Source organism: Periophthalmus magnuspinnatus, chromosome 6, assembly GCF_009829125.3.
Source record: "Periophthalmus magnuspinnatus isolate fPerMag1 chromosome 6, fPerMag1.2.pri, whole genome shotgun sequence".
Taxonomy (NCBI): Eukaryota; Metazoa; Chordata; class Actinopteri; order Gobiiformes; family Gobiidae; genus Periophthalmus; species Periophthalmus magnuspinnatus.
Genome location: NC_047131.1, coordinates 9011930 through 9025942, shown reverse-complemented (window position 1 = coordinate 9025942; position 14013 = coordinate 9011930). Strand labels below are relative to the sequence as shown.

The following is a 14013-nucleotide window of genomic DNA, read 5'->3' as shown; positions in this document are numbered from 1 at the left end:
GAAGTTACACAACATGTAAACATGTACACAACAGGCTTTAAAATGTGTCTTTAGTATTTATGTGATTGGCACCAAGGTGTGACCGCACAATTAAATGGTGTGAGCTTTGCCAAATGCCCAGATTGTGTGAAAGAGTTAGGTGAGAATTTATCACTGTCAAATAATTCTTCATGCTTTTGCTTTAAAATAAACAGGAGTGTCCAGAATTCTGAGAAAAACACAATTTCAGTTAATACATTCTGCCATTTGGTGGGAAAGTGTTGTCGTTTTTGGCTCTTTGTAAAATAAGTGATTTGTTCAAATTGGAACATTTTCTCAAACCTTTTCCAACAGAAATAATGCTGCAACAACAAATCAACTTTGGTGTGAAATCTAGTCTCATTTATTTTCTTCAACAAGACAAGTCGGATTAAGTGGGATTTCAAAAAATGCAGTTGGTGAGATCTCGACCATGGTCCAGAGTTCCACACACCTGGAGTTGTGTGTTTTGAGCCAACCAAAGATGAACTGGTTCTGGTTGATTAATCTGCCGCCTTCAAACACCTCACCTATGACAATACCTGCAGTTCTGTAAAAGTTAGTTTTTGATATAAATATATTCAGGAATTCTAGTATAAGATGTATAGAATTTGGGGACACTATCGATAATACGATTTTTGTGTTTTAACCAAACATGATCACTTTGAATCTATATTTGAAAATGATGTGTCCTTTTCTTAAACCAAGAATGTCCCATGTGGACTGCCGTAATCTTGCGCCTAACATGTAGTAAATATACAACATTTACCTATATTTATTCTGTTAAAAAAACTTCATGTAACCTGATCCCAGTTTAAAATTAAAATCACAATGAACCTGGTTTGCCAGAGCCTAAAACCTCCAGACAGAGGACACTTCTATGTCTCTGAGTGGTGTACATGTCCTCTCTGTGGCAGAGTGGTTATCCTGTTTCCCCCTTCAATGAGGAGGTAGTGGGTTACACACACAATTTTGTGTATAATTAATTCACTCCACACTTGATGGTGGTAAGTTACTATTGTAGCCACAGCTGCTTTGGGGCAGACTGACAGACGTGAGGCTACCAATCTCCACCATCGGCATCTCCACCCACCTCCAACACTTACACACCACATGCCTGTGCATATTCATACTGGGCAGTGTGGGTGAAGTATTGTGCCAAAAGGCACTAGGATAGTTCAATATTCCCAGCGGTTAAATCATCTGCCATATCAGCCTAATGACAATCATCCTTGTGAATGCAAATTACCACCATTTAATTAAATATTTGTATAGATACTGACCTGCTAAGATTTAACTGACATTCCCTGACATGTGCATGCAGTTGTAACAAACTCAATTTGACAGCACAGGTGTTTTGAATGAGGCTGGTGCAGGTGTAGTCTTGCGAGTGCAGTTGGGGTCAGATAAATAAAGATGCGTAATAGCTTTGAGATCGTTTGCCATGCCCCCTTTTTAGTCGACCAATCGATCAGTCTTTAGTCCAACAAGAATTTATTTGGTTGACTACAGGCCTAAACTCCAGGTATGTTTTGGATGAGGGAACAATGCTATAACATGGTCAATAGTTCAAAAAAGTCAATTTGCATGATCTGTGCCCCTTTTTAAAATGTTAACATTTATACATTTTTAAAATCACCTTAGCTCATTCATGGCCATGGTCTAGATTAACATGTTGTGATGTCCTGTGCAATCAAATATATATTTAAAGTACCATACATTTCAGACTATTGAGCGCACCTGAATATAGCGTGCACCAGCTAATTTTTAAAAAGAAAATGCATTTTGTACATATATAGTTCACACTTGAATATAAGCCACATGCTACAAATATGTTGTAACATGAGAAATTTAGACAGAAAGACTGTACACGGAAGTTTTTTTGAGTTTTAATTTAAGACACGCTTTTTTCAAACTGCTTGTAAATCCTCAGTACGGCACCAACACACCATCAACACGGGATGAACATATTTATATGATTAGAAAATAAAATGGCACTAACATGGGTCATCTGCTTTTATTTCCTCAGAAAGCTTTTGTCATCTTTTTACATTAACTAAGTTCTTCCAGCTGCCACCTCCAATGTCGCACAATTGATTCATTAATGCCAAACTTGCGTGCAGTGGCTCTATTTCCTTCTTTGATATCAGATCCATTGCCTTTAACTGAAAAGCTGCATAATTTGTATTTATTTTTGTGTTTTCCATGATGAGGGTGTGTGCATGATGCGCAAAATGACAGTTCAAAATCAAAACTAGTGTATTCTTCAGCTTTCCTCACGTCTGTCTCATGTTTGCGTTTACTGCTAGAGAGTGCTCCCCAGTGGCCGTTAGCCAGTAACAATCTATAAATTAGCTGCACCTCTGTATAGGCCGCAGGGTTCAGAGCGTGGGGAAAAAGTAGCAGCTTATAGTCCGAAATTCACTGTATTTTTTCTTTAAGTCTACCAGTTTCTACATTTGATATACTGACAGAAGACATCAAATATATGAAGTAATAAATGGAATTATGCCACAAAGAAAAAAGTGAAAGAACTCGACTATCCACCCTTTACTTTGTGGACAGTGCTGCAAACCCTTGTCCTTGTCTAAATGAGCTTCATGATGAAGATTCCTGAAATGGTTTTCATTTCACAGCTGTGCTGCCTCAGGGTCAAGAAATGTCAAGTGAAAACCAGGGGTCAAAGCAAAGGGCAAAGGCTATTTTTAAAAATCTAAAACAAGTTTTGAGTTATTTGAATTATTATTATTATTATTATTATTATTATTATTATTATTATTATTATTATTATTATTATTATTATTATTATTATTATTATTATTATTATTATTATTATTATTTTTCACATTCCACTTGTTCATTTATGGTTTTGATGCTTCAGTGAGAATCTGTAATATAATGGAAATAAAGAAGAAACATAAATGGAAAGCTCCAAACTTGTGCCTAAACTTTTGCCTGTTCGCTTATACTCCATCAAACATAATGTAATTTGCACAGGGTTCTTCCATCAGTCATGTGCTCTCTTTCACCAAAACAAAACATAATTAAAAGTTTGTGTCACAGCTCCCTGCTCTGGACAGCACGCACGGGCCAACTGTCTGTCAGAAATTGGGATAGCCCGAATCATTCAAATGATGGATTATTCAGCCTACCACCCATTCAAAACATTGGTAACAGATTTTCTGACAGGTGCAATCATAAATCAGGTTTGGTATTATGAAAAATACTTGGTGTCCTGCCTCTCAGTGAGGAGGTTGTGGGTTAGACTCCTGATCTCTGATCAGGGGAGTGTGTTTGTCCTCCCAGTCATGATTGGCTGCAGGTGCTGAGGTTTAGGTAGATTCAGATCAGAGAGAGTTCCTTTAGGTTTAAATCAACTGGATTTCACCATTGAAATTGGCAACCCAAATGAGAAAGTCATGTGAGGCTCATTCTGCTTGGATAATAATCTCAATCGCCAAATTCTAACATAAACTTTTTTGGCCATTATGTCCAATGTTTTTTGTACTTCAGAATAAATCGAGAATCGTTATCTATAAGAGCTGTGGTTATAAAAGTATCAAAAATAAGACACTAATCAATATTAAAACTATTGAAGTTGAATACTCATTTGAACAGATATTGATACTAAAAAGTCCCATTCACAGAACAGAAATGAACCTTTCCTGAATATCTTTAAAATGATCTTGAGCTGCATCAGAACAAGTATAAGACACATAGACTAGTATACACACATGGACCACTATGAACCTACTGGACACTGAGGATTACACACATATAAGACACATGGGAATAGAAAAGAAAGTGCTACCATTTTATGTTGAAAATCACATTCTGTTGTGTTTTAATTAAGATTGTGGTGTCAGAATCAGTACTGAGTATGGAGTCTATTCCCACGTATTGAAATCGAGTTTGAAATTTTAGTATTTTGACAACCTATCTGAGGACACAGATATAGATTGTGTTTGAGAAATTTCAGATCCAAATTCCACAACCCCTCCTTTTAATCTCTATATAAAATGCAGAATATTGGCCTTTAGCCTTCTTCAGGGTCAGATGAGTTCCTCTTTCAACCTGATAAAGCCGCGTTGTTGTATGTAACCCCAGCACTTGTGCGTTCTTGTCTGGTCATAAGATGTGACGACAAACTAAGATTCTTTGTGTAAAATACTGGATCTTTCATGCTCTTTAAAATGTTTTATGAGAACTCGGGTCACCTCTCCTCCTCCTGTCTTTCATGGCTGGAAGGTTAAAGCCAATTGAGTCAGTTAGTTGTTTTTGACTAACACATGAGCTGAGGTCCCAGTGTCTTAAAGGCCCTGTACTCAATTTTTCCCATGTGTTTGAGCAAAATGCGTCTTGCCGTAGTAGAGATATATTGTCTAAGCAGCTCTTGAGGTCAAAATAAATCAGCTGTGTGCTGTCTGTATCTAACTATAAAGTGTTTTTATCATCTGAGAATCAGGAAGTGTAGACCTGTCACGATAACAAATTTTGAAGTTCAATATATTGCTGAAGTAAATATAGACTTAACGATAGTATTGAAACTAATTTATGCCACTGACATAGTAAAAGCCAAAGTTAAATCTGTCAACCAGACAAAACGTTGTAGGAGTGAAGACGTTTCACTGCTCATCCTTCTTCAGTTCTGGTCAGATTGCTGCTGGACACTGTCTTACATCTGTCTGAAGGGAGGAGCCAACTACACTGAAACTGTAAACGGCTATTGTTTACAGTTTCACCCTTAATGGCCTACATTCAACCTGTAATAGCCCTTCTGGCTAGCTCTATTGTTCTCTTTGTTTCCTTTGGGTCTGAGGGTGGAGTTATACATTAGGGACAGGTGACATCTAAGACTCTCATTCCTCTTCAAGGACTGGGACAAAAATCGCTTCTTTAAATCCCATCTCAAACCATTTCTTTTCTCTGGCTAATATCTGTACCCCACTATCTTCAAAGGAGTGGTTAGTGGCTCTGAAATGGAGATGCACGGCAGAATGGGGTCCAAAGGAGCTCTCTTGATGTTGCAAGAAAAGAAATGGTGTTTGCTTTTAAAATGCAGAGGACTTGCGGCGTAGAGGGCGCTCCTGTCTCCAATATCCAGCTTGACAACAGATGAAGCAAGGTTCATTGGAAAATCTTCTCTTGTTCTTTCGATTGGCTCTCCTCCCATATTTGCTCTGCTTACGTATTGGCTGATGAGTCTGTAGTTGTCTATGACATTGTGAATGCATTTTGTTGGGTCTTAACAGGATGAGCAGTCTATCCACTGTGTCCCAAAAGTGAGGAAATCAGGAGTTGGGAAGGGCCATTGTTGAAATTGTATCTGCATCTTAGTGTTATAGCAGCATGGTGGTACACACATGAGATTTTAGAGCCAAAAAGACTGAAAAAGTCCAATCAAGTAATTGAAATATGGGAAGTTTAGCTTTTGTGAGATTTTTGTGTAAATCAAAAATGGTATAGGATCAGAACTATGGCCGTTGGGTATGTTTAGAGAATTCCAGTCAAGCATTTTACATTGTCCTTTGATTTACCAGTCTTTGTAGATGAAGTTTTCCTTTTAAAATGAAATAATGTCTGTATTGCAAGAGCTCACTAAGTAAAACTTGTTCAAGCGAACGGTGGTGATCCAGAACATAAGCCAATGTCCATCCGTGTTCTTCTTTAAAAACTCTATGCATCGGGAAACAAAAACAAAAAAAAATGTGTTCTGGACCACCACTCATTGATCCTACTCTTCTGACACCATTATTGTTGTGGAAAAATTACTCTTTTGATTAATAATCATCCATTTGTGAAGCCTGGTGAGTTTTGAAATACAGAAAAAAGGTTTATTCTTTGTTACATCAGACACAGACAGGACAGGGCCCAGATCTGCCCTGGCCACAGACTGGTCGCCTTCCAGTGTCCCAAGTCTCTCCTTGACCATCTCTCTCCCCCTGGACCTTAGTCTTCCCCAGTTTCCCTGAACATCTGAGCTCTGAGTATTTATACCAGAAACATCTCAGGTAAAGCAACAAGCTGGTGTCAGACCCTTCACCAGAAAAGTTGCATAGTGCTTCTTTAATTACTCCTCTTCATCACCTTAGGCCGAACTCTCTTGTCGACCTCCAAATCGACATTTCTATTGGATTAGTCTGGGCCTGATTTCTCAAAGTACGATCTGAATGATAAAATACCACACCATTAGCCTGGATATGCTAATCTACTCAGCGCTAACCCCCCGACGACTCCGGATTGTCTCCAACGGACGACCCAGACCAGGATTAAACCAGGATTAAACCAGGATGATCACGTTTGTTTAGTTTTTTAAGATGGTACTACTAAAGAGAAGATAAAGAGAAGTTTGAAGTCTCTGAAGTTATGATGAGGGGATTAAGGAGGTTGTTTTGGCTAATTGTTGAAACTAAGTCTAGCTTAAGTAAGTCAGGATGTCTCGGGTCTTATTTTGAGTATAGGGGCATTCAGAGACACTCAGCGATGTTTGGGTTAAAAGAAGCAACAAGAGCTTGAGCAGGGAAAAATACAAAGACGATAATGGAGACAGTAGCTCACTTGGTACACTTTGTCCACTGATCCGAAGGTTGGTGGCACGAATCCTGCTCCCGTCATCAACATCATTGGTTGAGTGGTCAGATCTACTAACCCAGAGGTTGGCGGTGCGATTCCAGCTCCCACAGATGAAAGATTTTGTTGTTTCCTTGAGCAAGATACTTATTCCACTCGCCCTAGTGTCTGCGTACACTGGTGTGTGAATGTGTGTGTGAATGTGTGTATGAATGAGTGCCTTGAAGGTGGAAAAGCGCTATATAAAAATATGACCATGTGACCATAACTGGAAGTTTAAAGCTTTGGTGCCTGATTTTCAAACTGAAATTAAGAATAGAGTATTTTTTTTTGAAACTACGCATTTTAACTTTTTTTTAATTATCATTTTTTATTCCTTTTTCAAAATTTTGGGATTGGGAAAGGAAAATTAGTGGTTTTCTGATTTTTGTATTTTTTCCATCTCAGAAGGCAAATCAAATGTACAGCAGATTCATAGTACAGGGCTTGTTAATTCCTGGTTTAGTTTGAATTTAGCTTTATTTTGGGAAATTTTATGTTTTGTGCATAGACTGTATAAAGAAACAGACTACATGAGTGTGACATCACCCACAGCGTTCGGCTCCAAAGAGCCAATCTGGAGCAAGACTGTTGAGGCTGATGCCCCTTCACCACAGCACCACTGTTTGAGCAAGGAACAGACGCTTGGTAACGCTGTCAATCAAACTTGTTGCTAGCAGGAGTGACCTCAGGGAAAGAAGGCGACTGATTTGTCTGTTATTAAAGTTCATATCTTGATGTACAGACACAATAGTGAAATAAAAACACAAGGATCATGTAGAGAGGGTTAATATGAACATTTTAAGACCAAAATGACGAGTCTGACAGCAGCAGTTACAGAGAGAGGGGACATAGTCTTTCGATGTAAAGTGAATTGAAGTCAGTAGAGCCAGCAGCACGCCCATGATCACTTCCTATTTGGAACGCAGCGGCTAGCAGGTGAGCTATGTCCATTTATATATACAGTCTATGGTTTTGTTGTACTTAATCCCAACACTGCTCCACATGTTACTGCAGCGAAAACTTGTTATGCGAGTTTTATAGACCGGTCTGAGTGAGTTTTTAGGATTATTTTATCTTAATCCATCAGGGCTCGTCTGTGATTTTCAGAGTAGCATCTGTATTATTCTTCTGCTACTGGCACTCACCTTTTGACAGCTCTGCCTCACTTAAAACCTCACAGTCTCCCTCACTTGGACTGGAGGTTTACCACATCCTAATTTCCATGGACATGTTGTTCCTTTCGCTTTTACAATATGCCATACTTAGGAGAATGTTTGGAGAATGTATGGTTTCACCTTTCTCGTTCCATGGAGTTATGTGGGTGACGTGCTTAGGCCTGTCATGATACTCACTATATCAACTTATATAGTGAATGAGATTTTTGGCCTGAGTATTTATCGTGGGGTATTTATTTGGGTGTTTTTGTTTTGTCTCTTTCCCCCTCACTGTCCCCTTTTACTCCTTCTCCCTTCTCTTTCTCTCCCTCTCTTCTCTCACCTCCTTCCTTTCTCCCTCTTTCCTCTCCCTTCCCTCTCCCCCTCTCTCCACTCTTCTCTCTGACTCTTTCCTGCTCACCATCCCTCTTTACACTCTCTCACCCCTCACTCTGTCTCTGTCTCTCACTTTTTCCATCTCTTTTCCCTCTTTCTTTCTCCTGCTCTCCTGTTCCTCGCTCTTATTCTTCCTTTACCTCTCTTCCTCTCTTGCTCTCTCCTTCCCTCTTTCTTCCTCTCTCCCCCTCGCCCTGTCTTCTTCTCTCTCCCACCCTCTCCCCCTGCCCTCCTCCCTCTCTCTCTTCCTCTTTCTTCCTCTTCCTTTACTCCTCTCTTCCGCTCTCCCTCTATCTCTACCTCCCTCTTCCTCTCTACCTTTCTCTTCCTCTCTCACTCTCTCTTTACCTCTCTTTTCCTCTCTCCCTGTCTCTGTTTACCTCCCTCTTTCTCTTTCTCTCTCCTTTTCTTTCTTTACCTCCCTTTTCCTTTCTATCTCCCTCTTCCTCTCTCTCTTTACCTCTCTCTTCCTTTCTACCCCCCTCTTCCTCTCTCTCTTTACCTCTCTTCCTTTCTACCTCCCTCTTCCTCTCTCTCTCTTTACCTCTCTTCCTTTCTACCTCCCTCTTCCTCTCCTCCTCTCTCTTTACCTCTCTTCCATTCTACCTCCCTCTTCCTCTCTCTCTCTTCCTTTCTACCTCCCTCTTCCTCTCCTCCTCTCTCTCTTTACCTCTCTTCCATTCTACCTCCCTCTTTCTCTCTCTTTCTTCCTTTCTACCTCCCCGCTTCCTCTCTTCCTCTCTCTCTTTACCTCTTTCTTCCTTTCTACCTCCCTCTTCCTCTCTCTCTCTTTACCTCTCTTCCTTTCTACCTCCCTCTTCCTCTCTTTACCTCTCTCTTCCTTTCTACCTCCCTCTTCCTCTCTTCCTCTCTCTCTTTACCTCTCTCTTCCTTTCTACCTCCCTCTTCCTCTCTTTACCTCTCTCTTCCTTTCTACCTCCCTCTTCCTCTCTTCCTCTCTCTCTTTACCTCTCTCTTCCTTTCTACCTCCCTCTTCCTCTCTCTCTTTACCTCTCTTCCTTTCTACCTCCCTCTTCCTCTCTTTCTCTCTCTTTACCTCCCTCTTCCTCTCTCTTTACCTCCCTCTCCCTCTCTCTTTTCCCCCTCCTCTCTCTCTCCCTCTTCTCTCTGTCCCTTCAGGTTCATGAGGGATGCGTCTCTAATCAAATTTGTGTCTCTGGTTTTAATCTCTCATCACAGGAGTCGCTCTTTCTGCACAAACGCGTCTCTGCATCAGGATCAGCATCAGAACAGGAAGCGCTCCATGTGTTTCTCTGTCGGTTATAAACTGTAAATCACATCACCGCATTAGAGCCATGAATTAACCTTGGGAATATGACCTCGCTCTGGGGTTAGTAAACAAAAAGGAAAATATAGACGATAGATAGATCGATCATGTCGTAATGTCCGATGGAGGTGTACAGGTCTATATATAACTCTATGGGAGATTCACTGTTGGAAATAAATCTGCAGACTTCTTCTCCACAAATGTTGAACCTTGACATCGGCCTCGCAAACTCGTCACATTAATCTTATGGCTTAAAGTCCTTTGACAACACTCACGTCTTTGGGGTTGAGTAATGGCTCCACTTTCTGAAGCTGCTGTGAAAGTCATTTGAGTTTTGTTTATTTAAACTGACAGAGAAGACAGTGGAGTGACAAAAAGCCTGAAATGTAAACTGACAAACTAACACAAGAATCACACTTCAGAACATGTTTGTGCAGATCTAAACTATACGGTTAGCAGTTTGTGTGCAGAGTAAGACCACACGGACACACAGGGAGGGCATCTGACACACAGGGACACTTCGGAACATGTTTGTACAAACCTAAACTACAGGGTTTGTGTGCAGAATAAGAGATTTTGTAGTTTGTGGAGGAAATTATGGTAAACTACAGCCTTTACGTTTCGCTAGTTGTGTTCAAATTTCATCTCGATCACGATGAATCTTGGAGGCCTGTTATATAAGCACTAGTAGAACAATTCTTTATTTGTTTGTTTTTAATAGTTTTATGTGCAACACTTTAAAAACATGTCACTTCATAAAATGTGCTCTATATAAATAAAGTGCATGCGTTTTGCCCTGCAGTTCAGAATGTTTGGCCTGTAATGACACGACCCTTTTCTGCCTGTTGAACTTCAGCTTCAGTTTTAGTCCAGTTACAATAACACTCTCGGGTTGGCCTTGTTTTTGTTTTGGAAAAGAAAGCTATAAAAATATGAACTGTTATGTACTGTACTGTTCTGCCCTGGGACTGTGGTCATTTTAAAGTCAGTGTAGATCAAGTCAAAACGGTATCATTTCATTTACTTTGATCAAAACTTGGATCAAAATTGCACTTTGAGTTGGCACAATTGTCAAATCGCAAAGGCAGCAGTTAGATAGTATAATGTTCTGTTTTTTATATGGAAAAATATTATTGTACCTGTAGTTTAGGCCAAGGATGTAACAGTAACCGAAATATCGTGATATTGTATCGTCAAATTACACGTCTCTTGACTTAAACTCTTGATAAACCCTTTCCACGGAGCTACCTCGCTGTTCCGGTTCTCTCAGAAAGTGCAGAGCCACACTTCCCGCTCTGTTCATTGTGTATTGTAAATTAGCTGAGTCATGCTAAAATAAATCTAAATCGATATTGAAATACCAGGCAGTGGACGGCAAGTTTTGGATAGATCATCACGGACAACATGTTAAGACCTTTACTACGACGTAAATACTTCACCAGAGGAAGCTTCTGTATTTAAAAAAGTAGGTAAGGCTGAGGGTGAGACTTATACTCTGATGCGACTTATCTGTGAAATTATTAAAATATGTCATTTTATCACATCTTCGTTATTGTCACACTGACAACCAGGCGAGAGCTTCTTTACCAGTATGACAGCCTGAATAAATATACTGGTAAATGTGTTATGTTAGCGTGCTGTACTGCTATTCAACCTGTTGTTTTCTATTTTATTCCTATTATTATAACTTGCCTTTAAAGATAAAATGTCTGTTCTTGGTCTTGGATTTTATAAAATAATTTCCCCAAAAAAATGTGACTGAGAGTCCAGTGCAACTAATGTTTTTTTCTTCATTATTATGCATTTTTTTTGCTGGTGCGACTTATACTCCAGAGCGACTTATAGTCCAGAAAATATGGTATTTGTGTCTTGAAGCTAATGCTCAAATTACAATGAATTAGTGATTTTACACCGAAAAACTATGGCCATTAGATGTATTTTCATAAAGTTGTTTGGTTCTATTTTGAGATTTAGATTCGCATTAGCATTAGCATTAGTATTAGCTTTAAGACTACTTTTATATGTTACATGTCTGGGCGTCTCTGATCATCCGTCTATAACTTGCTGTCCACTGTCTCATATTTAAATATTGATTTATTTTAGCTCAACTCTGCTAAATCCTCATAGAGAATTAATGGAGCGGGAAGAATTGCTCCGCACTTTTTGAGAGAACCGGAACTAGTCGGGCAGCTCCGTGAAAAAGGCCAATAGCTAAAAAAAACAGGGGGAACTACATTGACCATGATTCTTTGCTTTGCTTTAGTGTAGATCTACAAAACAACTGTTATTAAGTGCTTTTAAATCTTTTTTTTTTTTTTTTTTTTTTTTACCAATAAATCTCACTTCAAGACATATTACCATGACGATCGTTTGTTGTCCCTCTCTCATCAGATTTGATAACCCGGCCGCTGTAAGCCCCACCCCTTCTCGACAGCTCACCTTTAACTACCTGCTCCCGGTGAACGCGTGGCTCCTCCTCTTCCCCTCGGAGCTGTGCTGTGACTGGACCATGGGGACCATCCCTCTGGTCGAGTCCATCCTCGACCCTCGGAACCTGGCCACGCTGCTGTTCTACACCTCCCTGGGTCTCCTGGCTCTCCACAGCCTCCGACACCGGCACAGCTCCGCTAAAACCGTCATCATGGTGAGTGAAACGACTGACCAGCCAGTCCCCTCTACAAACAATTTGAATCCAGAAGAGCCTAGGACTGGACCAGAGATCAGGACAAACCACTGTCCTAACTAGGGCGGGTCCTTTAAAATGCATATTAATAATTTTCTTAAGATTTATATGAGATAAGAGCAGAGGATTTGGTATTTTCTGGTATTTATCTGTAAAGAGGCAGATTAAACTCATGACCCTCAATTTTAATCATGCAAAAAACGCTATTCATGCAGAAAAAAAAGTACTAGGAAAAAATGTATTTATATTAAGTCTGAACTCCCCCTGCAGGTGTAGTCTTGTGAGTGCAGTTTGAGTCAGATACATAGAGATGCATAATAGTTTTGAGTGCTTTTGCCACATCCCTTTTTAGTTTGATCCAGTCGATCGGTAGCACATGTCTTTACCACCCTGTGTTTCAGAACATGTTTGTAGAGCTCTAAACTACAGGGTTGGTAGCTTTTACACAGATTACGACCACCGTGGAGACACAGGGAGGGCATCTGACACAGAGGGACGCTTCAGAACATGTTTGTAGAGGGCTAAGCTACCGGGTTAACAGCTTTTACACAGAAGAAGACCCCAACAGGACATGACATTACCCAAATAATTGCAGTCTTTGTGATTTGCCAATTCAATTTACAGTCTCACTACAGCCCTGGTAACTCTGCAGGGTTTTCATGTGATGTAGTTGGACTTAGGTGGAGCAGAGGAGACCTAAAACCAACATGAACTCTTTGAAGAATCCTTCTTTTTCTTTGTCACATTGGCTCAAGTTTAGTCAAAACGATTCCTCATGTTCCAAGATGTTCTAGGTACATTCGGACATTTAGTTAAGCGAACATGAAACGCATTTTATCTCAGGGAATTTTCATGAAATAATATTTTCCTTGAAGTAATTTGAAATCGCACGCCATTTTAACTTGTTCCTCGTGTTGGAAGGCTCATTACTAAACATGAGCTAATGCAGATGAAGAAAAGCATTAGGGCGAAAATAAAAGGGTCTGGGTTAAAATCATCATCCTTTCAGCATTAAGCTTTATTGACGACTTTTGTAATGGTTTAAATGTGTTTTCTACGCACTTTATGCCGACACGTATTCCAGTTTTGAGATCAAGTGTGTTCCCGACGTTATTCTAAAACTGAACCAAGATCCACCTGGAAACCCTCAAATTAATAGATCACAATTTTCAATTTTATTTTATTTGATTTTGACTCGTTTATGTTCAAAATAATATTTGAGCCATGTAATTGTTTTAAACAACTCAGACTTCATTTAAAAAGGGGGTATTACACAAAATTGACGATTTGAAGCTTTCTATCATGTTATAACATCTTTCCCTCGTCAAAAACATGCCTGAAGAGGTTTTAGATGCCATCCATGCGTGTTTGAGTAATATAGCGATCTTTCCTGAGGCCTATTAGAACCTGTTTTACAGTTAGCAGTAAGATTCTCTACAAAGCTCCGCCCACAAGCTTTCATCACTCATGCTCCCACACGACAATTCTCCGTAAATATACAAAAACATCAAACAAAACAATGCAATACAACTTCACAAATCTGATGTGATGTGCAGTAGTTTCATTAGGAAAGGGGAGTGACTTAGCACGGGAGGTAAGGTGAGGTGGGACTCATGCAGGAATGACATTTAAAACCTCCTCTAGCACATTTTTGATGAGGGGATACTGTTATAACATTGCAGAAAGCTCCAAAACGTAAATTTCACATGTCGTAGCATCAGTACATGTTTCATCTATTTGCTGAATGTCTCACCGCTCTTCAATCCCTTTCCCTCAGCTCTCTGTGTTATAAAAATCAACTTGACTAATGCAAACTAAACAAATGTTGTATATTGTGAAAGGCTCTGACAGAGGAGCCAGTG

At 39.7% G+C, this 14013-nt stretch overlaps 1 protein-coding gene across 1 annotated transcript in view; it reads left to right on the top strand.

Moving 5' to 3' along the window:
- Positions 1–14013, top strand: part of tmtc3 (transmembrane O-mannosyltransferase targeting cadherins 3) — a 50692-nt gene that overhangs the window by 15547 nt on the left and 21132 nt on the right. Inside the window, exon 7 of the mRNA XM_033968588.2 lies at positions 11860–12112. Coding sequence (XP_033824479.1) covers positions 11860–12112 — 253 coding nt within the window. The remainder of the gene's footprint in view (positions 1–11859; positions 12113–14013) is intronic.